This window comes from Littorina saxatilis, linkage group LG9, assembly GCF_037325665.1.
Source record: "Littorina saxatilis isolate snail1 linkage group LG9, US_GU_Lsax_2.0, whole genome shotgun sequence".
In the NCBI taxonomy this organism is placed as follows: domain Eukaryota; kingdom Metazoa; phylum Mollusca; class Gastropoda; order Littorinimorpha; family Littorinidae; genus Littorina; species Littorina saxatilis.
In genome coordinates this window covers 16,190,366-16,217,951 of record NC_090253.1, presented here as the reverse complement: position 1 = coordinate 16,217,951, position 27,586 = coordinate 16,190,366, and the positions used below count along the sequence as shown (strand labels likewise).

Genomic DNA, 27,586 nt, shown 5'->3' with positions numbered 1-27,586 from the left:
TATACTCGTAGCATCGTCAGTCCACAGCTCATGGCAAAGGCAGTGAAATTGACAAGAAGAGCGGGGTAGTAGTTGCGCTAAGGATAGCACGCTTTTCTGTACCTCTCTTTGTTTTAACTTTCTGAGCGTGTTTTTAATCCAAACATATCATATCTATATGTTTTTGGAATCAGGAACCGACAAGGAATAAGATGAAAGTGTTTTTAAATTGATTTGGACAATTTAATTTTGATAATAATTTTTATATATTTAATTTTCAGAGCTTGTTTTTAATCCGAATATAACATATTTATATGTTTTTGGAATCAGCAAATAATGGAGAATAAGATAAACGTAAATTTGGATCGTTTTATAAATTTTTATTTTTTTTTACAATTTTCAGATTTTTAATGACCAAAGTCATTAATTAGTTTTTAAGCCACCAAGCTGAAATGCAATACCGAAATCCGGGCTTCGTCGAAGATTACTTGACCAAAATTTCAACCAATTTGGTTGAAAAATGAGGGCGTGACAGTGCCGCCTCAACTTTCACGAAAAGCCGGATATGACGTCATCAAAGACATTTATCAAAAAAATGAAAAAAACGTTCGGGGATTTCATACCCAGGAACTCTCACGTCAAATTTCATAAAGATCGGTCCAGTAGTTTAGTTTGAATCGCTCTACACACACACACACACACACACAGACACACAGACACACACACACACGCACATACACCACGACCCTCGTTTCGATTCCCCCTCGATGTTAAAATATTTAGTCAAAACTTGACTAAATATAAAAAAAGAAGTTGTTTTACCCGAGAAGAAGGGTATCATTTAAAGGCACAGTAAGCCTCCCGTAAACCATCACAAATACTGTTAGGCTTTCACACGCACTACAAACACCCTTTCATTTAAACACTCACCGCTTGAGAACATTCTTTTCTTCTTTATTTGGTGTTTAACGTCGTTTTCAACCATTCAAGGTTATATCGCGACGGAGAAAGGGGGGAGATGGGATAGAGCCACTTGTCAATGGTTTCTTGTTCAATCAATCAATCAATCAATGAGGCTTATATCGCGCATATTCCGTGGGTACAGTTCTAGGCGCTCTGCAGTGATGCCGTGTGAGATGAAATTTTATACGGCCAGTAGATTGCAGCCATTTCGGCGCATATTTACCTTTCACGGCCTTATTCCAAGTCACACGGGTATAGGTAGACAATTATTAACTGTGCCTAAGCAATTTTGCCAGGAAAGACCCTTTTGTCAATCGTGGGATCTTTAACGTGCACACCCAATGTTGTTCACAAAAGCACTAATCAAAAATTTGCTCCAGGGGCTTGCAACGTAGTACAATATGTTACCTTACTGGGAGAAATACCGGCAAACGGGTGATCCTTTTCTTTTTTTCTTTTTCTTTTTGCTTACGCATATTTACAAAATAATTTCGGAAACGATCGAGTGAAGAAAAGGCTTAAACAAAGAATTTGATCTGGCCACCCGAATTTTCGCCCGGTTACCAGGTTTTCCACAGCGAAGAGTAAAACTGCAGTATGGAAGTAAAACATCAATTACAAAGGAACAGTATCACACCATTTCCTGAGTGGAAAACATCAAAGGGCAGTTTTACAGAAAAATATACATTCTTGGTCAGATCAACTCCTGTTTGGATTTCAAACCAGAAGTACATGTCACCATTCCAAGAAATTTACATCAAATAATAATGCGGCATTTGTCGGTGATGACAAAGTCGTAAAACTTGAACAAAATGGATACCAATTCACGTCGTGAACACGAGACACGAGACAACATTACCAGTGCATCTTTATCTTACGTCCGTGAGAGAAACTTTGGCAATTTGATTACTAAGCCCTGTTATTAAACGTGTGTGAATTCTTGACATTTGTTTGTTTGTTTGTTTGCTTAACGCCCAGCCGACCCACGAAGGGCCATATCAGGGCGGTGCTGCTTTGACATATAACGTGCGCCACACACAAGACAGAAGTCGCAGCACAGGCTTCATGTCTCACCCAGTCACATTATTCTGACACCGGACCAACCAGTCCTAGCACAAACCCCATAATGCCAGACGCCAGGCGGAGCAGCCACTAGATTGCCAATTTTAAAGTCTTATGTATATGACCCGGCCGGGGTTCGAACCCACGACATCCCGATCACGGGGCGGACGCCTTACCACTAGGCCAACCGTCCCGGTAATTCTTGAAATGAGATAAGCTTTCGTTCGCATTTCAATATTAAAAAACCTGGCATCATACAGCAAGCCATATACTATTCTCTATATATGTCTTACGCGTGAGTTCTTGGCTTTGTATGGACGTCACCCTTCAAACGTAATACAGTAGAAATGTTCAGTACAGCATCTACTAAAAGAACGAGTTTGCTATTCCTTTTCCCAGTCAGTATATAAATAGAATATCAGTACTCCTAAAACAAGCATGCTCCGCAGACTCATGCTACAACACTAAGATCAAAGCCTGTTATAATGCTTCACACACAATGTCGTACCGAGGATAATTTGCTACCCAAGGCATCCATAATCAAAACATCAACATTTTGTTCGCAGAAAAGTCACAGGTTATTGAGTGTGGAATCTAATTGGTCCAGAGGACATCACATCCAATGGCTGTGCAGGTGACAATCACGTGCTGTAGTATCCGCTGTCATTACATCCAATGGCTGTGCAGGAAACATCACACGTGATCGTATCAGCCCTGCTATTGGTCGGATGTCCGGTTAATTATTCACGCGGTTTGAAATTGACCCACAGTCCATCCTTGGCCACCATTCTGGTCTGAGGCATCTCAACCACCGGGGGATACTGTGTAGACAGAGATACAACAGTAAGGTCATGTATGGAAAGAAATAATCCAAGAGGAGAATGCTTGAAAAGAAAGAATTATTGTATCGGGGTATAACATAGGGAAATGTAGATATATCATACTAGAATGAATACCCGCTTCGCCGGGTAGCCGGCTTCGCCGGGAAGAAGTACTTAGAGCCGTACGCCGGCTTCGCCGGGTCCGAACAATGGACCCGCCAAGCTCGCCAAGCTTAGGTCCCTCCCAGATTCGTGGAATGGGAACAGCACGAAAATGATTCAGTGGCCATAATGCCATTCCTGACCATATCGAGTCCCATCCTTGTCGACGAATGTAACCGTGTTAATCACCTTTGGAGGCGAACTCCACTCAAACAGGACTGAGCAAGTTAGAGCTTCTCAAACGAAGGCCAGTACATAAAATTACACAAAAGCCGCCAGACCACATCACAAACAGAACTGAACAATGCACAGGTGTTGCTCACATAGAGACACACACACACACACACACACAAAAACCCACAGAGAAGCCGTATCTATAGAGAGATAGATGACAGTGTATTTTTCGCGTGGCTATAAATTGATTCGACCTTTGCACTTTGACAGTGAGGATAATTTACGGGTCCAATTTACGTTCTGGACACTGCGTTGACCTTCTAAAAATAGTAACAGTAACAGTAACAGAACGCCGGGAATATCCGAAGACGCTCCACTCACACTATATTAGTGCACCATACGAAGGAAGGGAGGTAAACGCTGAAAACCTGGAGAAGATGAGAAGATAAGGAAGAGTTACTTATGGTTTAAGCGTGTTTATTCAAATTCTCATACACACGTTTCAAACAATAACAACATTGAGAACGTTAACAAGCAGATTGCTTATGGACACGTTCTTGAACTTATAATCAATACACATTCAGATAGCAAAACATGGCGAACAAGTGATAGCTTCAACACTTATCTTGATAATCTTTAATTATATTTTATACAAATAGGGTAAAGAGAGAGAGAGAGAGAGAGAGAGAGAGAGAGAGAGAGAGAGAGAGAGAGAGGGAGAGGGAGAGAGAGAGAGGGAGGGAGAGAATGCCTGGCTACATCAATTGCACAGTTAATATAATATCAGCCGAAGCGATTAGTTAACATAACATAGTCTTGTACAACAGAGAATATTTTCGTGTTCAAAGATATAGTTAAATCAGTATTTCCAAACAAGAGTGTTTTGCAGTCCAGAACGTGTGTTGGCAGACTATTGAATAAAATGGTTCTATGTTCTTTAAATTTTGGACAGTGTAAAAAGAAATGTTCAGAATCTTCCGGGCATGCTCCACACGTACATTCTAAATTATCAGAGAGGTGTCGGTTAACTAAGTCTTGTTGCAAATCGCTCATGTTTAATCTCAACCTGCTGTGAAGTACCTGTCCCTGGCGGTTGCCTAAATAATAATACGGTGGAACAACAACATCTCCATCGGTCAAATACCTTTTAAATTCACCAACTGACTGCGTTTGTTGTATATTTTCTGGAAGATTATTCCACAAAGCTGTCGTTGAAGGAAAAAATGAAGATTTATATAACTCACTTCTGCACAATGGAAACTTACGTTCAAGAGGGCGTCGTCTGTGGTAAGGATTTACATCGGAAACCAGGACCGGCAGTTTGGAATATAAATATTCTGGGGTTAAACGATTTACAATTTTATAATACAGCAAAAGTTTATGACGACGTCGCCTTTCTTTCAGGGGCACAAAACCCGATTCGTTATACAGTTTTTGGTGGCTTGTGCCACGTACTGCACCTAGAGTTACTTATAATGGTGAAATGAACACAAAAACCAAAATCATTTCAGCGCTGCGCGCTGAGAGCACGTGTTGAAATATCTCATCGATGATATTGTGTCCGGGGTGTAGCTGAATACGGTGTCCAAATTTGAAAAAGATCCACCGAGAACTTTGGCTTTGGTGTGTCGGTATGGGGGCCCGGGTAGCTGAGGTGGAACCAAAATAGCTGAGGTGGAACCAAAATCGGTTCCGCGCTGCGCGCTGAGAGCACGTGTTGAAATATCGACCAGGTTGTGTCGTGTCCCGGGTCTACCTGAATATGCCCACCAAATTTGAAGCAGATCCATCGAGAACTTTGGCCGTGCATGGCGAATACACACATACACAAACACACAAATACACAAATACACAGATACACAAACACACACACAGACACAAGTCGTATATATATATAGATAATATGGGAGTGGGGTGGGGGAGGTGGATTCGGGTATATTGTTAAAATTTGAGCTATTTGTTTCTGCGGATTTTTGTGTGATTGGGGGGGGGGGGGTGTGGGGTGGGGGGTCTGTTTTAAAAGTGATCCGAACAACAACAAAAACAGTGAAAACATCTTCCGCAGTGCTGATATTCAAATATGTTGTACTCTGCATTATCTGTGTAGTCTTTTCGTGCAACTGATTACAAACACACAAACACACACACACACACAATCACACACACACTTACCACACACTTTTCGCAGAGCACAGCTATGTAATACAAACAGTCAGGTCCCCATGACCACAACTCCTACCCCAACCCCACCCCCTTCTGTCCTTTCACTTTTATATTACGACTGTACTTACCACAGACTTTTCGCAGAGCACAGGCGTGTAATGCTGAATGGCTGTGGCGATGGCCATACGGATCTCCAGCTGGGCCAGTCTCATGCCAATGCAGTTGCGTGGTCCGAAGCCGAAGGGCATGAAAGCGAACGGGTGTCGCTTCGCTTTGGCCTCTGGTGTGTGTCTGAAACAAGAGTGTTAAGGCCAAATAAAAATATATGTTGGTTCAGGGTAACGTGACCAAAAAAGATGGGGTCGGTAGGTCTTTTTCTTAAATTTAGTCGATTTTAGAGGAGGTTACTTCCCTTAGTCTCGGTATGGTTCGCAAAATGTGCCAACAGTTTTTGAGAAATAAAAAAAAATGTTTTGGGTCGGCGGGAAAATAATAGGGTCGGTCGGCTTACCCGAAACCAACATTTATTTTTATTTGGCCTAAGGTGTTCTGTCTTCGGACAAATAGCCGGAAGAACAGACGGCCGGCCGGACGACCTTTATAACACTGCTCATTACCAAAACACTCCTGATCACTCAGGTGAGCCTAAAAACATGATTTAGGACTGTATAACTAGATAACTAAGATGATATAATTTTTCTTCTTTCTTTCTTCTTACTAAGAAAAGAACCAAACTTGTATCGGTCTCGAGTAGCAATATCAGCTGAAGGGACGATACAAATACCAACCAACCAACCAACCAACCAACCAACCAACCAACCAACCAACCAACCTCTTTCTTTCTGTCTGTCTTTTTTCTTTTCTGTCTTTCTGTCTTTCTTTCATGCTCTCTTTCTTTTTTTCATCTTCTCTCTCTTTCTTGTGTAAACTGACCTTTCTGGGTCGTATTTCTCAGGTTCTGTCCAGTACTCGGGGTCCCGGTGTATGGAGTAGCAGGGGATGATCATACGCATGCCTTTCTTCACCTGGTACTTGCCCAGCTCCACGTCTTCGTCAGCCTCGCGGTCAATCCTGGAACACCGTTGAACAGTTTGTTTGTTTGTTCTTGTTACTTATCCCGAAACTAGGGGGGAGGGGTATGCGAGACCAATAGCGATGTTTGGGAATAACGTCTATTTCTTTCTTTATTTGGTGTTTAACGTCGTGTTCAACCACGATGGTTATATTGCGAAGGGGGGAAGGGGGGAGATGGGATAGAGCCACTTGTCAATTGTTTCTTGTTCACAACAGCACTAATCAAAAATTTGCTCGAGGGGCTTGCAACGTAGTACAATATATTACCTTACTGGGAGAATGCAAGTTTCCAGTACAAAGGACTTAACATTTCTTACATACTGCTTGACTAAAATCTTTACAAACATTGACTATATTCTATACAAGAAACACTTAACAAGGGTAAAAGGAGAAACAGAATCCGTTAGTCGCCTCTTACGACATGCTGGGGAGCATCGGGTAAATTCTGTCTCGTCCCAACCAATATGGGACTCCCCTTAACCCGCGGGGGGTTATCCCGAAACTAGGGGGGAGGGGTATGCGAGACCAATAGCGATGTTTGGGAATAACGTCTATGGTGGTATGGGTTGTGAAACTGAAAGGGTGAATACTATTTAGCGTCGACATTAGTCTCTGTTTTGTATACTCTTTATAAAGTCGATTTTCACCTTCAAAAGTTTAACAGTGATGTGAATAAATGATTATAACTATAGTTTTCAGCAAGTTGTATACATGTGAAGTTTTTTTGTTTGTTTAAACACCCAGTGTTTGTTGTAGGTGGTCAGCAGCCGTTTTTGACACATTTTCCGGCGAATTTGACCTCACGAAGCCCAAGGCTTATTCGTTTAAGCAATATTCGGGTTTTACATCACAGGTGTTCTCTCTTATTTGCTTATAATCTCTCTTCATTTCATCTTTAAATGGGAATTATGAAAATAAATAAATGAGTACATTAGGCTTAATAACATAAAATAAAAGTAAAAATATTAACAAATAAAAAATATAAACAAATAAATAAATGAATTAAGTAATTAAATAATTATAATTAAAAAATAATTATTTAAAATTAAATAATTAAATAATTATTTTATAAATGAACCAAAAAACACCGAAAGAATGACACAGTGTCACCAACAGAGAGCCAGCGCTTCTTCTTACACTGTTCATAAAGTCACTGTTTTAAAGCGATCATCTCCATGAAGCTGCAAAAGACAGAGGATGAATGAACTGGGATGAATGAACTCACATAAAGCCCGGAGGAAAGAGACGCATGGCTTCGTTCATACACATGTCCAGATATGTCAGTTCGCCGGCTGACTCGTAGTTCACGGTGTCCTGAAAACATACAGGCAAGAGTGGTATTTACATGTAATCAAGTGTCGCATAGTCAGCACAAACTATCTCTCTCTTTCTCTCTGACACACTGACAGACGGACAGTCAGGAAGGACAAGTCAAAATTCCAACTTTCTTGTCGCCTTTCTTCAAGCATTCTCGGTAAGCAGTAAGAATGAAGAGATTCGAGGATGGACAGACAGACACGTTGAAAGACAGACAGGTTGAAAGACTGACAGGTTGAAAGACTGACAGACTGACTGAGTTACTGATTGATGACACACACGTGATCGAATATTCTTTTATTCCGACACATAGCCAGGAAGTGATATGGCCCTTCGTGGTCGGCTGGGCGTTAAGCAAACAAACAAACAAATAGACAGGAAGAAAATCTTCACATTTCCAACTTTCTCGTCAACTTCTTGTACGGCTTTCTTCAAGCTGAGCATTCTAGATTGGCAGCAAGAAGGAAGAGATTATAGGATAAACAGACGCACAGACAGACACATCGATACACACACGGACAGACGCACACGCACACTCTGATCGACACACACAGATGAGAAGGAGAACTCACATTTCCCACTTTCTCGTCGACCTCTTGCTGGGCTTTCTGCAAGCATTCTGGGTTGGCAGCCAGGTGGAATAACGTGAAGGAAAGAACAATGGACGTCGTGTCGTAACCAGCTAGCAGGAAGATCAAGGCGTTGGCTTTCATTTCGTCGTCATTCATAGCTGTAGAATGAAGAAGAAAGTGTATTGATATGAGAGAATTGACGTAGTTCCACAGTCTGCAGGCAGCATTACCAAGGCGATGGGTGTCATTTCGTCGTCATTCATTGGTGTTGGAAAAAAATTTGTATCTGCTGCAGAGCAGGTCAAGTCGGAATTTTTACATGGGATAAGGCCATTTTGCCACATAGTTCAAAACATGCCAAAGTTCAACATCTTGACTGCGTTTGTGTATTGTGTGAATTTTCGATGAATTAATTCTTTAAAAGCCACTACGACGCATACACACCGCTATACACACTAAGTCTTCTTCAACGCTACTCTTATTTTCCATTCCAACACTAGCCACCCCACCCCAGCCCATGCCCCAAACACAGACACAGACATACACAGACATACAAGTACACACACACACACACACACACACACACACACACACACACACTTACAGTCTCTGTTCCAGTCTTTTGCAGTCTGCAGCTGAGAGGTGAAGTCAATTTCAGCGTCCACGGGGCCTTTTGATTGGTCACCTTCCTTTTGCCCGTCAAGCAATAGTTGCAGGAAGTCATTGTAATTCTGAAAACAAGGTTCACACTGCTACACAGCAGCCCTTGGCAACAAATCGCATGGCTAAACGAGAGATAGAAACTGTTAGAAATCGTCATAATTAAATAAGCACTAGTACCCTGAATCATAAATAATATCGTAATCTGAATGCACACGACGCGCGCGTGCACACAGACGCGCGCACACGCACACACAGACGCGCGCACACGCACACGCACACACACACACACACACACACACACACACTCACTTTCTTATCCAGCCTTCGCTCCTTCAGCGCCATATCCATAACGTCCATGAAGAAGTTTGTGGAATGAACAGAAATGAAGCTGATTCCGATCTTACTGAGGAACGGAGCAAGGCCGGGAAAGATCACTGGAAAGATCAGAAATGAATATGATAACGTGAACACAGGAGGGAGACCGCACGCACGCTCGCTCGCGCACGCAAAAACGCATGCACGCACACATTCCTTTTCGCGCGCGCGCGCACGCGCACGCACGCACGCACGCACGCACACACACACACACACACACACACACACACACACACACACAGAGTGACACTCACACACACCCACACACGCATTCACGCATTCACACTCACACACACACATGCACCCCCCCCCCCACACACACACACACACACACACACCCTCCCAATCAGCGTACCCAATCCAATCAACTTACGGAGGATGGGTAGCAGCCAGAAGTTCTGGTTGAATAGGTTCAGGCCGTTGACGTTAAAAGGATCTTTGGGGTTGTTCAACGTGTCTACCTGCATCCCGAAGGCCGCACCGGCAATGGTGTCCATAGCAAACGCGCCCGCCACTCTGCACAAGAACACAAATACACTGTCACCCCAACCAAACGCAACCCGCACAAATGCAATTCACTTCTTCATCTGCTGACCGAATTACATCATAATTATTTGGATTTGGGTTCAAGTGCTAGTCTTTCGCATGAGACGAAAAACCGAGGTCCCTTCGTGTACACTACATTTGGTGTGCACGTTAAAGATCCCACGATTGACAAAAGGGTCTTTCCTGGCAAAATTGTATAGGCATAGATAAAAATGTCCACCAAATACCCGTTTGACTTGGAATAAAGGCCGTGAAAGGTGAATGCTCGCCTAATAGGCTTGAGGTTTACTGGCCGATGTGAATGCGTTATATTTTGTGTGTAAAAAATGTCTGTTTGTCTGTCTGTCTGTAAAAAAATTTCATTTCAAACGGCAGAAATTAATTTGTAAGCGCCTAGAGCTATATTTAGATTAGGCGCATACATGTTCATAATAATAATAATAATAATAATAATTACATTAACTTCAGCACATGCAAGCAGGGGTGTACCTTAACACCCGCCCGTCCGACGCTGGTAGAAATCGTGTTGGGCGATTTCAAATACAGGGTGATCCCCCCAAAACAATGCAACCCTAAAATTTGCTAATAACTTATACATCTGTTGACCGAATCACTTTATTTTTGTGGGACATAAACTTCAGCCCATGCATGACACTCCCACAGAGTGGCAATCCTGTATATGAAATGGTCTGACTTTCGTTCAATTTCAAAAACAGTTTCCAAATTCGGCGATCGACTCAGAAGAACGAGGTTTGACATTGACGCCTCGACGTACTGCATGGTTAGAACTGTGTTTGTTCCATTAGTATTGTCACTGACACCTAAGCTTATGTCAACCTGTGAACTTATTCAGTCACAATGTCAAACTCTACACAGGAAGCAGCCAGGCTGTTGATTTTGGATTCGTGTCCAAATGGTAAGGCCACAAAAAAATAGTCTGTTTACGGTATCTCGACCGACCCTATTTTTTTCGCGACTCTAGACTTTTTTTTGCATTTGGGGAAAAAAAAATAATTAAAAAAAAATAAAAGTCTGTTTTTTGGCAGAATAACTGAAAATTATGTTTTTTGGGAAGAAAAAAAATCCCGATCTACCGACCCTATCTTTTATGCCTATGTTACCGTAAACAGACTATTTTTGTGCTGGCCTAACACGCTGTCATCCCATGTAAACGCCGGGACTGGTATTTGGTGGTTTACATGCATGGTGGTTTACACGGTAAGGAATGTAGGTACCTTTAATAAATTAGTGAAAAGAAACTCGCTCTGTGTCCCTATTATTTCTCTGAATAAAACATTGTTTAAACCAAACTCACTCTTTCAATTCCACTGGCTCCCCGGACTCCATTTTTGCCTTGACGTTCCTGTCGAGGTTCTTGATCACTCTGTCAATTGCTGGCATCATCTGGAAACAAACAAACAAATAAATGACTAAAGAAAAGAACACATAATTAAATGATTAAGTAAATTACACAACCACACTGCTGTAAACATTGCATCCCTTCCTAACTGCATTCCCTACTCCCTGCCCGATTTGCCCCCCAACCCTCCCCCCCCCCCCCCACTCTCCCTCCCCTCCCCTCCCCTCCCTCATGCCCCCCTCTGCCACCGCCCCCTCCCCATCACCCAAAATCTGAACATCACTAACTTTTCATCCCCAAATGTTTTCAGCGCGTGCATCTCTACACTGTGTAGTTAGACTTATTGTGGGGTTTCCCAGTTTCCTGAACCTTTATTTTTGAATAAAATGAATTACCTTTTTGAGCTTTCCAGAACTGAAGGTGGGAGATAACTGACTTCTGACGTATTTCCAGTGGTCGTCTCTCAGCTGCAAGAGGTTGTCTTTCCATGGTTTGAAATCCATAATCTTCTGAGGCTAGAAGATACATAAAAACAAAATAAATAAAAAACGCTCGCGCTGGACCCGAGTACTCTTCAGACTGGCTTGCTCCTCCAGTATGAAAGTTTTTGTCTTGTGCACGTGAATTAAAAATAAAAAAAAATTATTTATTTTACACAATTAAAAAAATTATTAGAGTAAAATAAAACATTAAAACGTTCATAATAAACAATAGTAAACAAGAATTTAAAAAAATTTAAAAAAATAAAATAGACCGCCCATGCGCTTGCCGGGAATCGAACCCGGATCACTTGGATTAAAAAAAAAAAAAAATTATTTATTTATTTTACACAATTAAAAAAATTATTAGAGTAAAATAAAACATTAAAACGTTCATAATAAACAATAGTAAACAAGAATTAAAATTTTTTTTTAAAAATAGACCGCCCATGTCGGGAATCGAACCCGGATCACTTTGGCCATTGACGAATCGCTTTCCACCCGGATCACTTGAATTTAAAAAAAAAAAAAAAAAATTATTTATTTATTTTACACAATTAAAAAAATTATTAGAGTAAAATAAAACATTAAAACGTTCATAATAAACAATAGTAAACAAGAATTTAAAATTTTTTTTAAAAAAATAAAAAAATAGACCGCCCATGCCGGGAATCGAACCCGGATCACTTTGGCCATAGGCGGACGTGCTACGACAACTTTACTAGAGTTGTGCGCCTTGAATCACTGTGTGTCCCTGTCGCTCTCTCTCGTGCTCTCTGTCTCTCTTTCAGTCTCACCGAGACCAAACACTGCATTGTAGTTTCTTTGCCGAGACCAAATCCCCACCCGCTGGCTGGCTTGCAAATCGTCTCGCATGCGATACGCATGCTTTTCTCGTGTTCGGCGGTTCTTTTTGCCGAACTGCCTCCCACCGCCAAAACTCCCACCGTTAAGAGTCGTTTTTGTGATTTATTTCGCATTATTTTAGGCCCAGGTAACATTATGAAGTTATACGATCAATCGGACCTATTATCAAGTTAGTGTATCTACTTTTGAACGAACTGCGCCCAGTAGTTTCCCAGCAATAAGCTGTTAAGTCGAGACAGACAGATACATATGGCAATCCGAATGGTGCAAAAGTCCCTTTTAGCTCTTGATGTCTAAATAACACATTATTTAGCTAAATAACGCGTTATTTAGCTAAACAATGCTTTATTTAGCTATATCATGCATTATTTAGCTAAATAATGCATTGTTTAAATTAAACAATGCATTATTTACAGATACAGAAAAAAGAGAGCCCAGAGCACTAAATAATGCATTGTTTAGCATAAATAAGAGATTGTGTTTGTAAATAACTCATTATTTATAAATAATTACGCGTTTTCTCTAAACAATATATTATATGTAAATAAAGTGTTATTTAAATAAATAAAATATTATTTAGATAAATAAAATATTATTTATCTAAATAAAATATTATTTAGATAAATAAAATATTATATGTAAATAAAATATTATTTATCTAAATAAAATATTATTTATCTAAATAAAATATTATTTAGATAAATAATTTATTATTTAGATAAATAATTTATTATTTAGATAAATAATTTATTATTTAGATAAATAATTTATTATTTACTGTTTTTGCCTTGAAATAGTATTATTACACTAAATAATGCTTTATATAGCTATATAATAGGTTTCCGCTATATAATTCATGATTTGGTAAATAATACATTATATACCGTAAATAAAATATTATATACCGTAAACAATTCATTGTTTAGCGCATCGCGAAGCCGTTTTTTCTCTTGTTGTTTTTTTCCACGTGTTTCCGTGGATCCACGAGAGCTCTGTTGATTCTCAAACTGACCAATCAGACAACTAGCATCTGTACACTAATTAAAGTCCCATTGTTGAGTGTGACGAAAACTCGTGGTGACGATTTTAAAACATGTTGGGTCACGCATGGTCCAATCTTACATGGTCCAATCTTACATGGTCCAACCTTACATGGTCCAACCTTACATGGTCCAATCTTACATGGTCCCATCTTACATGGTCCAACCTTACATGGTTCAACCTTACATGGTCCAATCTTACATGGTCCAATCTTGCATGGTCCAATCTTACATGGTCCAACCTTGCATGGTCCAACCTTGCATGGTCCAATCTTACATGGTCCAATCTTACATGGTCCAACCTTACATGGTCCAACCTTACATGGTCCAATCTTACATGGTCCAATCTTGCATGGTCCAATCTTACATGGTCCAATCTTACATGGTCCAACCTTACATGGTCCAACCTTACATGGTCCAACCTTACATGGTCCAATCTTACATGGTCCAACCTTACATGGTCCAATCTTACATGGTCCAATCTTACATGGTCCAACCTTACATGGTCCAACCTTACATGGTCCAACCTTACATGGTCCAATCTTACATGGTCCAACCTTACATGGTCCAACCTTGCATGGTCCAATCTTGCATGGTCCAATCTTGCATGGTCCAACTTTACATGGTCCAATCTTACATGGTCCAACCTTACATGGTCCAACCTTACATGGTCCAATCTTACATGGTCCAATCTTACATGGTCCAACCTTACATGGTTCAACCTTACATGGTCCAATCTTACATGGTCCAATCTTGCATGGTCCAATCTTACATGGTCCAACCTTGCATGGTCCAACCTTGCATGGTCCAATCTTACATGGTCCAACCTTACATGGTCCAACCTTACATGGTCCAACCTTACATGGTCTAACCTTGCATGGTCCAATCTTGCATGGTCCAACCTTGCATGGTCCAATCTTACATGGTCCAACCTTACATGGTCCAACCTTACATGGTCCAACCTTACATGGTCCAATCTTACATGGTCCAATCTTGCACGGTCCAATCTTACATGGTCCAACCTTGCATGGTCCAACCTTGCATGGTCCAATCTTACATGGTCCAACCTTACATGGTCCAACCTTACATGGTCCAACCTTACATGGTCCAACCTTACATGGTCCAACCTTACATGGTCCAATCTTACATGGTCCAATCTTACATGGTCCAACCTTACATGGTCCAACCTTACATGGTCCAACCTTACATGGTCCAATCTTACATGGTCCAACCTTACATGGTCCAACCTTACATGGTCCAATCTTACATGGTCCAATCTTGCATGGTCCAATCTTGCATGGTCCAATCTTACATGGTCCAACCTTGCATGGTCCAACCTTACATGGTCCAACCTTACATGGTCCAATCTTACATGGTCCAACCTTGCATGGTCCAACCTTACATGGTCCAACCTTACATGGTCCAACCTTACATGGTCCAATCTTACATGGTCCAACCTTACATGGTCCAACCTTACATGGTTCAATCTTACATGGTCCAATCTTACATGGTCCAACCTTACATGGTTCAACCTTACATGGTCCAATCTTACATGGTCCAATCTTGCATGGTCCAATCTTACATGGTCCAACCTTGCATGGTCCAACCCTGCATGGTCCAATCTTACATGGTCCAACCTTACATGGTCCAACCTTGCATGGTCCAATCTTACATGGTCCAACCTTACATGGTCCAATCGTGCATGGTCCAACCTTACATGGTCCAATCTTACATGGTCCAACCTTACATGGTCCAATCTTACATGGTCCAATCTTGCATGGTCCAATCTTGCATGGTCCAATCTTACATGGTCCAACCTTGCATGGTCCAACCTTACATGGTCCAACCTTACATGGTCCAATCTTACATGGTCCAACCTTGCATGGTCCAACCTTACATGGTCCAACCTTACATGGTCCAACCTTACATGGTCCAATCTTACATGGTCCAACCTTACATGGTCCAACCTTACATGGTTCAATCTTACATGGTCCAATCTTACATGGTCCAACCTTACATGGTTCAACCTTACATGGTCCAATCTTACATGGTCCAATCTTGCATGGTCCAATCTTACATGGTCCAACCTTGCATGGTCCAACCCTGCATGGTCCAATCTTACATGGTCCAACCTTACATGGTCCAACCTTGCATGGTCCAATCTTACATGGTCCAACCTTACATGGTCCAATCGTGCATGGTCCAACCTTACATGGTCCAATCTTACATGGTCCAACCTTACATGGTCCAATCTTACATGGTCCATATATATTATTGGACCATGTAAGATTGGACCATGCAAGGTTGGACCATGTAAGGTTGGACCATGTAAGATTGGACCATGTAAGGTTGGACCATGTAAGGTTGGACCATGTAAGATTGGACCATGCAAGGTTGGACCATGCAAGATTGGACCATGCAAGATTGGACCATGTAAGATTGGACCATGTAAGGTTGGACCATGTAAGGTTGGACCATGTAAGATTGGACCATGTAAGGTTGGACCATGTAAGGTTGGACCATGTAAGGTTGGACCATGTAAGATTGGACCATGCAAGGTTGGACCATGCAAGGTTGGACCATGTAAGATTGGACCATGCAAGATTGGACCATGTAAGATTGGACCATGTAAGGTTGAACCATGTAAGGTTGGACCATGTAAGATTGGACCATGTAAGGTTGGACCATGTAAGGTTGGACCATGTAAGGTTGGACCATGCAAGGTTGGACCATGTAAGGTTGGACCATGCAAGATTGGACCATGCAAGATTGGACCATGTAAGATTGGACCATGTAAGGTTGGACCATGTAAGGTTGGACCATGTAAGATTGGACCATGTAAGGTTGGACCATGTAAGGTTGGACCATGTAAGGTTGGACCATGTAAGATTGGACCATGTAAGATTGGACCATGCAAGGTTGAACCATGTAAGGTTGGACCATGTAAGATTGGACCATGTAAGGTTGGACCATGTAAGGTTGGACCATGTAAGGTTGGACCATGTAAGATTGGACCATGTAAGATTGGACCATGCAAGGTTGGACCATGCAAGGTTGGACCATGTAAGATTGGACCATGCAAGATTGGACCATGTAAGGTTGGACCATGTAAGGTTGGACCATGTAAGATTGGACCATGTAAGGTTGGACCATGTAAGGTTGGACCATGTAAGGTTGGACCATGTAAGATTGGACCATGCAAGGTTGGACCATGTAAGGTTGGACCATGTAAGATTGGACCATGTAAGGTTGGACCATGTAAGGTTGGACCATGTAAGGTTGGACCATGTAAGATTGGACCATGTAAGATTGGACCATGCAAGGTTGGACCATGCAAGGTTGGACCATGTAAGATTGGACCATGCAAGATTGGACCATGTAAGGTTGGACCATGTAAGGTTGGACCATGTAAGGTTGGACCATGTAAGATTGGACCATGCAAGGTTGGACCATGCAAGATTGGTCCATGCAAGATTGGACCATGTAAGATTGGACCATGTAAGGTTGGACCATGTAAGGTTGGACCATGTAAGATTGGACCATGTAAGGTTGGACCATGTAAGGTTGGACCATGTAAGATTGGACCATGCAAGGTTGGACCATGCAAGGTTGGACCATGTAAGATTGGACCATGCAAGATTGGACCATGTAAGATTGGACCATGTAAGGTTGAACCATGTAAGGTTGGACCATGTAAGATTGGACCATGTAAGATTGGACCATGTAAGGTTGGACCATGTAAGGTTGGACCATGTAAGGTTGGACCATGCAAGATTGGACCATGCAAGATTGGACCATGTAAGATTGGACCATGTAAGGTTGGACCATGTAAGGTTGGACCATGTAAGATTGGACCATGTAAGGTTGGACCATGTAAGGTTGGACCATGTAAGATTGGACCATGCAAGATTGGACCATGTAAGATTGGACCATGTAAGGTTGAACCATGTAAGGTTGGACCATGTAAGATTGGACCATGTAAGATTGGACCATGTAAGGTTGGACCATGTAAGGTTGGACCATGTAAGATTGGACCATGTAAGGTTGGACCATGTAAGGTTGGACCATGTAAGGTTGGACCATGTAAGATTGGACCATGCGTGACCCAACATGTTTTAAAATCGTCACCACGAGTTTTCGTCACACTCAACAATGGGACTTTAATTAGTGTACAGATGCTAGTTGTCTGATTGGTCAGTTTGAGAATCAACAGAGCTCTCGTGGATCCACGGAAACACGTGGAAAAAAACAACAAGAGAAAAAACGGCTTCGCGATGCGCTAAACAATGAATTGTTTACGGTATATAATATTTTATTTACGGTATATAATGTATTATTTACCAAATCATGAATTATATAGCGGAAACCTATTATATAGCTATATAAAGCATTATTTAGTGTAATAATACTATTTCAAGGCAAAAACAGTAAATAATAAATTATTTATCTAAATAATAAATTATTTATCTAAATAATAAATTATTTATCTGAATAATAAATTATTTATCTAAATAATATTTTATTTAGATAAATAATATTTTATTTAGATAAATAATATTTTATTTACATATAATATTTTATTTATCTAAATAATATTTTATTTAGATAAATAATATTTTATTTATCTAAATAATATTTTATTTATTTAAATAACACTTTATTTACATATAATATATTGTTTAGAGAAAACGCGTAATTATTTATAAATAATGAGTTATTTACAAACACAATCTCTTATTTATGCTAAACAATGCATTATTTAGTGCTCTGGGCTCTCTTTTTTCTGTATCTGTAAATAATGCATTGTTTAATTTAAACAATGCATTATTTAGCTAAATAATGCATGATATAGCTAAATAAAGCATTGTTTAGCTAAATAACGCGTTATTTAGCTAAATAATGTGTTATTTAGACATCAAGAGCTAAAAGGGACTTTTGCACCATTCGGATTGCCATAGATACACAGACAGACACACAATTAAAGTCTGCTGGACCTTCCTACTGCGTACTCGGGGATAAATTGTGATCAAGGTACACCATCGTAGCAAGAAAAGGTTTGTTTCTCGCCCTAAATACCTGTGTGGAAATCCATAATCTTCTGAAGCCAAAATGTAAATAAGGCCCCCCCCAAAAAAAAATTAGTCTGTTTACGGTATCCCGACCGACCCTATTTTTTCGCGCGACCCTAGACTTTTTTTGGCATTTGGGAAAAAAAGAAAAAAGTCTGTTTTTTGGGAAAATAACTTAAAAATATTTTTTGGGGAGAAAAAAAAATAAATTCCCGACCTACCGACCCTATTTTTGGGGGGCCTATGTTACCGTAAACAGACTATTTTTTTGTTGTTGGCCTAAATACAAAATAAATAAATTGTGATCAAGGCACACCATCGTAGCAAGAAAAGGGTTAGATTGTTTACTCAATATGTGTTTTTTGTAAATAATGCACAAACGTTGAATAAAACAGTTTAAACCAAAAGGGTTAGTTTCTCAAACAAAAGCTTTGTGTGGAAAAAATGAGGGTTTACATGAGCATCAAATAAAGAAAAATATACACAAAAACCTGAACATTTAAATAAATATTTGCTAATGAAAAAACATTAGACGGCTACGCGATTATTTAATCTAATCTGACTGGTTATTGTGAAGAAAAGACCGATATTGGTGTGGGATTTACCAATCCTGCCTTTAATCAATTTATCATAAGGTAGTACCGGTTTACATTACACTCAGCGCCAATCGCTGTTTATGTCAGGCCAAACAAAAATATATGTTGGTTTAGGGTAACGTGACCAAAAAAGATAGGGTCGGTAGGTCGGCTTTTTAAAAAAAATTATTTAGTCGATTTTAAAGGAGGTTACTTCCCTTAGTATGGTTCGCAAAATGTGCTAAGATTTAAAAAAAAAATTTTTTAGAAATGATAAACAAGTTTTCGGGTCGGCGGGAAAAAATAGGGTCGGTCGGGTTACCCTAAACCAACATATATTTTTGTTTGGCCTTCCCTCCACCCATCAAGTGAAGCCAAAAACAGCGCTATATATTCACACAAATACCAAATATGCGATTGCCATTCTATCCAAACTTCTTGACATTCACAAATAATGACCTCTTTTTACATTTAGTCAAGTTTTGACTAAATGTTTTAACGTAGAGGGGGGAATCGAGACGAGGGTCGTGGTGTATGTGCGTGTGTGTGTGTGTGTGTCTGTCTGTCTGTGTGTGTGTGTGTAGAGCGATTCAGACTAAACTACTGGACCGATCTTTATGAAATTTGACATAAGAGTTCCTGGGTATGATATCCTCAGACGTTTTTTTCATTTTTTTGATAAATGTCTTTGATGACGTCATATCCGGCTTTTCGTGAAAGTTGAGGCGGCACTGTCACGCCCTCATTTTTCAACCAAACTGGTTGAAATTTTGGTCGGGTAATGTTCGACGAAGCCCGGACTTCGGTATTGCATTTCAGCGTGGTGGCTTAAAAATTAATTAATGACTTTGGTCATTAAAATTCTGAAAATTGTAAAAAAAATTTTTTATATAAAACGATCCAAATTTACGTTTATCTTATTCTCCATCATTTGCTGATTCGAAAAACATATAAATATGTTATATTCGGATTAAAAACAAGCTCTGAAATATAAATATATAAAAATTATTATCAAAATTAAATTTTCCAAATCAATTTAAAAACACTTCCATCTTATTCCTTGTCGGTTCCTGATTCCAAAAACATATAGATATGATATGTTTGGATTAAAAACACGCTCAGAAAGTTAAAACGAAGAGAGGTACAGAAAAGCGTGCTATCCTTCCCAGCGCAACTACTACCCCGCTCTTCTTGTCAATTTCACTGCCTATGCCGTGAGCGGTGGACTACGAGTATACGGTCTTGCTGCGTTGTATTGCGTTCAGTTTCATTCTGTGAGTTCGACAGCTACTTGACTAAATGTTGTATTTTCGCCTTACGCGACTTGTTTTTTTTTAAGAAAGTATCTAAACTTCTTGACAAACACAACCACTGAACATTCTATAGTCGAAGTAGCAAAAGTTCTTTACAAACACAGGTACTGGTCATACATTTTGTCGAAGTAGACTTGGCAACCACAAATACTGATCATTCTATTGTAAAAGTATCCACACTTCTTGATAAACACAAACACTGACCATGTGGATAAATACTGACCATGCTATTATGAAAGTGTCCTAACGTCTTGGCAACCACAAATACTGACCATTCTATTGTGAAAGTATCCACACTTCTTGACAAACACAAACACTGACCATTCATATCAAACCGAGTGTTAACCAGAAGGGAAAGGGCTAGCTGCTGTAATACAACGTAACCTCACGTGAAACGCGAGCGACGCGAGGGTCGAACTGACCTAAATCACACAAGGGGAACGACACAGTCACTGCCACTGGCCCTTTCAGTCGCGTTGCACAGCTTCAGATAGCTACAGCATGTTTTGCATCTCACAAAATAGACATTCCTAGTATGTCCCCTCTTGTCAAATATCCGCATGTGTGATACTCGCTTTTCACGTGATGTTACGTTGTATTACAGCAGCTAGCTCCTGGTTATACGGTAAAGAAGGGCTGGGTTTGATATGTTGGACAAATACTGACCATTCTATTATGGAAGTATCCAAACTTCTTGACAAATACATCACGCAGTAAGTCCAGGTCTGACACAATCACTGCAGGGGTGTTTGGAAGATAAATCCTGCGAGAGGAACGAGACATCTGAATATTATTTTGTATTTAGCAAATAAATAATAGACAATAATAACACAGAAAAGTTGATTATTGCTAAATCACGAGATAGAGAATTATCAGATGGTTGATCCTGAAAAACTCAAACAAGAAGCCGTCTCTAGTGATGTACGTACTCGTATAAACACTTGACACTATAGAAGTTGCGGGGAAGACGGGGCCGACGGCAACGACGACTGAACCGAGACAGGTGTGTTATTGTTCGGCGTCATCCAGGGCCGGACTACCGGGGGGGTTATGGGGGTTGCGCAACCCCCCCCCCCCCCTACATGTACCTCACTTATTTAAAACATTTTTTATTATTGTTTATTTTATGCCGTTTCATGCAAGGAGCGACCATTTTCCTATCTCAGAATATGACCTACCCATCAGACCCCCACAAGGGGCTCTGCCCCTTGACCCCGCCAGGGGGAACATCCCCCTGGACCACCACTGGCAACCCCCCCCCCCCCTCCTCTTAGCCTAGTCCGGCCCTGTCATCGCTCGTACTGACCTGGACCGCCAACTAGCTCTCTCTCCGCTCTGTCTCTCTATTACGAGGTAGCTGCCTCACGCATTTAGGAAGCTACGCTTACTAGCCTTTCAGAAATCAGGGGGATGTCATATCCGGTATTGATTGTAAACATGGACGAAGTTGCCGAGGTAAGTTTTGAAAATGCTAAAATAAACTCAGCTGAAGTGCATATGGAACATGTTTTTCGATGAGTTTTGTAAAGTTTTGTTTGGAGTTTTGGAAAATCCAGTTCATTGTCACCTCCCACTGTCACAAATAACTGGAGCGTGCTTTCTTTTCACTGTCTTTCAAACCGGACGCTAATAAGCGCCCCTGTGAAAGTCGAGCGTCGTAACCTCGAAGGGTCACGTGACGAGTTGGCGGTCTAGGCTATTTGGTCTATGTACTGACACAAGTAGCGTTTGCGGGAAGAACGAGCGCCAGTGGCCTGAAGAAGAAAACTCCTGGACACCCGAACGAATGATTTTGACACGAATTGTAGAGGCGGAGCACGGGGTGCACGGGGAACACGCATTTCAAATGCGTGTTCTGAATTATTCGTCTTGCACCTGGGTCTTCCAGGTCTGTGACCTAATAAAAAAAAACCCAGCTGTTGCGTGTTAGCCCATACATGTTAAATGTGATGATGATAATTAGTTTTAACGTCCTCTTAGAACCAATTGGCCTATCTTGGGACAGGTAGAGTTGATATGCTTTATGGGGGGACAGGACACTCAGTGGACAGACATGCAAACAGAGAACACATATGATCGTGTTATAGATCTGGAAGTCTGTTGTTGCGATATTTCAAAATGGGGATGGAAGTAAAGATTTTGTTGGGGTTGTTGCCATAGTGTACGCGAAATATAGTTGGAGTGGAGCGGTTTTGTAGGCTTATTTGCTTTTTATTTATGTAAAATATTTTTCAGACTTTTGGATAATGCCAAAATAATGTAATAAATAACTGGCTGAATAAGTAAATAAATACGTAACTAGAAACATAAACAAAAATAAAAAACATAAAAAAAAATAAAAAAAATTGTTAGCCAAAAAAGAATATTAAATATAACTTGCTAAAATAATATATCAGAATGGGGACCTTAAGTTCAGGTAGGAGGAGGGCGGTGTATGTGATTTAGCCTTGTTTGAATAGAGCTATATGATAGGTGTTGTAGGCGCTTTGGTTGTTGGGCGTGGGGCCGGACATGTGTGTTTGTGTCTGTGGGTGTGTGTGGTGTGTGTATGTGTTTGTGTGTATGTGTGTGTGTGTGTGCGTGGGTGTGCGTGTGCGCGGGTGCATGTGCGCGTGTGCGCGTGCGCGCGCGCATGGGTGTGTGTGTGTGTGTCCCGCGATTTGTAAAATGTTTTTCAAATCACGTAAATGATATTTAACTCATCTCCAAAGTTGAAGGGATCTATTGAGAAAAAAAAATGTCATTACTTTTTTGTCCCATCGCTTGGAAATTCGGGTCGCTTCCTCCCAGTAGAAAGATAGCAGTAACAGAGTCACGCCACCCCTCAGGTCATGGGATCTATTAGTCCCGTTTCGTCGTTATCCCATTTCACCCCCATCCCATTTTCGCGACATTTCACAGGCCAAGTGTCATTTTACCACCATATCATATACCATTAGCTCTACTTACCATTTTGGCGCAATCCCGTTTCGCCGTTATCCCATTTAGCCCCCATCCCATTTTCGCGACATTTCAAAGGCCAAGTGTCATTTTACCACCGTGTCATACCACTAGTGCCACATTCCATTTTGTCGCCATGCCGTTTTGCCGTCATCCCATTTCGCCGCCATCCCTATTTCGCGACAATTTGGATTGTGACGAAAATGGGATTTCGCGTAAACGGAATGTCTCCCTAGTTGAATAACGCAGTATATAGTAGTATATAATGAGGCTTGGCAAGAAGAATAAATCAAAATAAGATGGCGGCCAAATGGGATGGTGTCAAAATGGGATGTCGCGCTATTGTTATGACACGGTAGTAAAATGACGCTTGGCTTGTGAAATGTCGCGAAAATGAGATGGGGGCGAAATGGAATGGTGGTGAAACGGCATGACGGCCAAATGGGATATGGTGTCAAAATGGGATGTCGCGCTATTGTTAAGACATCTTAGTAAAATGACGCTTGGCTTGTGAAATGTCGCAAAAATGGGATGGGGCAAAAAATGGGACGGCGGCAAAATGGGATTGCACCAAAATAGGATGTGGATCTAAAACTACCCCCACCACTTAGCGTAGAGAGGCTCTAAACAACAAATATTAATAATAATAAAAGGCATGCATTACTTTGTGGAATGCGAAATTTTTACATTTTTACAAATCGCGGTTTTAGGTTCGACGTGATTTGTAAAATGTAGATCAGTCAAATTTAGATCAGTGCTCGCGAAAACCATAAAATAATTATGGGAGATAGATTTTGTTTTGATAGATTAGCGCAGGACTGTAGCGTCCGGTCAGGGAGAGAATGAGCCGAACTCATTTTGACCTGAGTTCAGGATGAGGTTGTCCTGACAAGACTGTTGTAAGCATTTAAATATAAGCTTGTACGCTTTCAAATAAAATTTAAAAACAAACACGTGTACGTACCCGTAGACTCTGCCAAACTCTTTGTTCCACTCAAAAAACTTGTCGCAAAACCCCTGAAAAAAGTGAGGGTTTTTTGTTTGAATATTTGGATTAATGAAAGCGTCTAGCTCTTAAATAACTGTACTTGCTGATTCCTGAGCCTGCTATATCTGCGACAGGACTGCACATTGTTAGTTTCTTTGTTTGTTTGTTTGTTTTCTATCTGTAAAACTTATGCAACTTGAGATTTTTCACAAATGTTACTATTCCTTTTTAACCCGGTTGCTTACAGCCCATATAGGATAGCACGAACTGACATTCAAACACTGATTGATTGACTGACAGGTCAGTTTCTCTTCTTTAAAAATAGAATCATGAATTTTACATTTATGGTGTTGAAAACACGAACAAGCTTACGCCTTATAGTAGCGTCTTCAGCGAATCAGAATTACAATTAGGGTTAACTAGTTAACTAAGGATCATGATAAGATTCATAATTATAGTCCTGTCGGGTTACCCTCATGGAAATTCGGTCTGCTTTCTCCCTGGGGAAAGCGAGCTGCCATACAGTATACGGCGCTACCCAATTTTTTTTGTTCCTGCATGCGTGTATTCATGTTTCCAAGCCCTGAGACTGTCGCTGTGAACTTGAGTTCTTTATCGTGCGCATGCGTGCACACGGGGTTGTTCGGACACCGAGGACAGTCTGTACAAAGTTGACTCTTGGAAATAAATCCCTCGCCGAACGTGGGGATCGAACCCACGCCGATAGCGACAACTGGTTTTAACTGAGCTATTTCCCCGCCCCTTAATTGGCTGAATAGGAGAGTAAGTAAACAAGTGGGTGACTGAGTGAGTGAGTCGAATAGTAGCGCAGTGAGTTACTAGAGTGAGCGACTCACCCCGCTGCTGAGCTGACGTGCGTTTCCAACGACGTACATAGGGCGAGGGCCAGGGATTCCTAGCTTCTCAAACGTCTTCAACCCTTGCTGTGAGCGCCTGCACATCAAAAATAAATACATTTAAGAAAAGAAAAGAAAAAGTTCGATTTGGATGGGGTTTTTTTTTGTTAATAGAGGACAGCACAAACGAGGATTGCATAAGAATGATTGTGTTATCGTTCTATTATTCAAATCCGAATGCCTTGTCAGGTAGTCTTTCGAGACGGTGTAAGCCTATATTGTCCAATAGACAGTGTGGTTGTTTGCGCTGAGTAATGCGTTTTAGCTCCGTACAGCATGGAATGTGTTTGCGTTCGCTTGAATACAGAATTTGGTTTCCTGAATCCAAAGGGTTTTGTCTGCTTCGACGAAAGCGTACCCACCAGAACTGAATAAAATATGACAATGAACCGAGTCTGATTTCTGACACTGAAGAGTCGCAGCCCGAAACAGTTCAAGTAAAATTCATTTCAATATTTGACATAGTTACGTAGAGTTTTCGAGCAGATGGATTTAATTTACAGCACAGCATATGTTCCTTGAACTTCTTGAGTTCCAGTTCACCAGAAAACTGTCCCCAAATGGCTCCTTAGCTAGTATACCTTTAAACTTTTTGTTCGTGGTCAGCCGGTCGGCTGATTTGTAAAGATACAAAGAAACAGAACCTATATATGTGCATATGGCTGAGTATTTTAACTCAATGATTACTCAGGTGGGTCAATAAAATTGCACACACACACAAAAGAACACACACACACACAAAAGAACACACACACACACACAACGCACAACTTACCAGAACCAGTAGACCAAAAGGGAGACAACTCCAACCACCAACACGTTGGTCAACGACAACCAACTCATAATGTCAACCGCCATTTTGTCACAGTCAGTTCCCTCGTCACTGTTTTGTTCCCTATTCCTTCTTCCTTTGTTTCACTCTCTTTCGTTTTTCTGCAAATTCAAAAGATGCAAAATCAGTCAGTGTAGAAAAATATGCACCGTACAGCCATTATAAGATGTCTCAATGATGGCTGTTATCAGACAAGGTGTTTCGATCGTCACCCAGTTATTATTATATGAAGTCTTATATCGCGCGCATATCTCCAGACTCGGACTCAAGGCGCAGGGATCTATTTATACCGTGTGAGATGGACTTTTTTACACAATACACCACGCATTCACATCGACCAGCAGATCGCAGCCATTTCGGCGCATATCCTACTTTTCACGGCCTATTATTCCAAGTCACACGGGTATTTTGGTGGACATTTTTGATCTATGCCTATACAATTTTGCCAGGAAAGCCCCTTTTGTCAATCGTGGGATCTTTAACGTGCACACCCCAATGTAGTGTACACGAAGGGACCTCAGTTTTTCGTCTCATCCGAAAGACTAGCACTTGAACCCACCACCTAGGTTAGGAAAGGGGGGAGAAAATTGCTAACGCCCTGACCCAGGGTCGAACTCGCAACCTCTCGCTTCCGAGCGCAAGTGCGTTACCACTCGGCCACCGCCAGTCCTTAAAAACTCAAGTTAGTTATGAATGGAAATTTGTGAAAATGGTGAAGAACGCGTACGTCAAGTAAGTCAAAGTTAACTCATTCCACGTCAAATTTGCTTCAGCTACAACATATTTCCACAGTTTTCCCTGTCTTCAAAGTTTGGTAAAAACCAAAACTGATTCGTTTTTACTGGAGTGAAGAGAAAGAGGTAAAAACCAAAACTGATTCGTTTTACTGGAGTGAAGAGAAAGAGGTAAAAACCAAAACTGATTCGTTTTACTGGAGTGAAGAGAAAGAGGTAAAAACCAAAACTGATTCGTTTTACTGGAGTGAAGAGAAAGAGGTAAAAACCAAAACTGATTCGTTTTACTGGAGTGAAGAGAAAGAGGTAAAAACCAAAACTGATTCGTTTTTACTGGAGTGAAGAGAAAGAGGTAAAAAAAATGTCCCACCTGTGGAGTCGTAGATGGGAGGGTAAAATCTGTTGCTTGTTTTCTTTCTTTATTTGCGGGTTTCCCTCCTTTTTTTGAGAGGTTAGGGTTTGAATGGGGGAGAGGCTTTGTAAAGGTCACAGAATTTCCGGAGCTGGGATGAAGCCGAACCTTCCAAGCACACAGGCTATTGCAATGAGTTAAGAGTACATCTGTTGACTATACCTCTCCACTGCTCTCTTCATCCACCCC

General features: G+C 40.9%; 1 protein-coding gene across 1 annotated transcript in view; it reads right to left on the bottom strand.

Annotated features, from left to right (window-relative positions):
- Positions 1-912: 912 nt before the first annotated feature.
- The window catches only part of LOC138975415 (cytochrome P450 3A4-like), a 29,915-nt gene continuing 3,241 nt past the window's right edge, over positions 913-27,586 (bottom strand). The window contains exons 2-15 of the mRNA XM_070348092.1: positions 26,195-26,352; positions 25,360-25,456; positions 24,479-24,531; positions 21,241-21,337; positions 11,627-11,746; positions 11,187-11,275; positions 9,699-9,841; positions 9,260-9,384; positions 8,892-9,018; positions 8,288-8,445; positions 7,624-7,712; positions 6,258-6,395; positions 5,453-5,615; positions 913-2,825 (exon numbers count right to left, since the gene is read on the bottom strand). Of these exons, the coding sequence (XP_070204193.1) occupies positions 2,745-2,825; positions 5,453-5,615; positions 6,258-6,395; positions 7,624-7,712; positions 8,288-8,445; positions 8,892-9,018; positions 9,260-9,384; positions 9,699-9,841; positions 11,187-11,275; positions 11,627-11,746; positions 21,241-21,337; positions 24,479-24,531; positions 25,360-25,456; positions 26,195-26,277 (1,563 nt within the window). The 5' untranslated portion in view covers positions 26,278-26,352 and the 3' untranslated portion in view covers positions 913-2,744. The remainder of the gene's footprint in view (positions 2,826-5,452; positions 5,616-6,257; positions 6,396-7,623; positions 7,713-8,287; positions 8,446-8,891; positions 9,019-9,259; positions 9,385-9,698; positions 9,842-11,186; positions 11,276-11,626; positions 11,747-21,240; positions 21,338-24,478; positions 24,532-25,359; positions 25,457-26,194; positions 26,353-27,586) is intronic.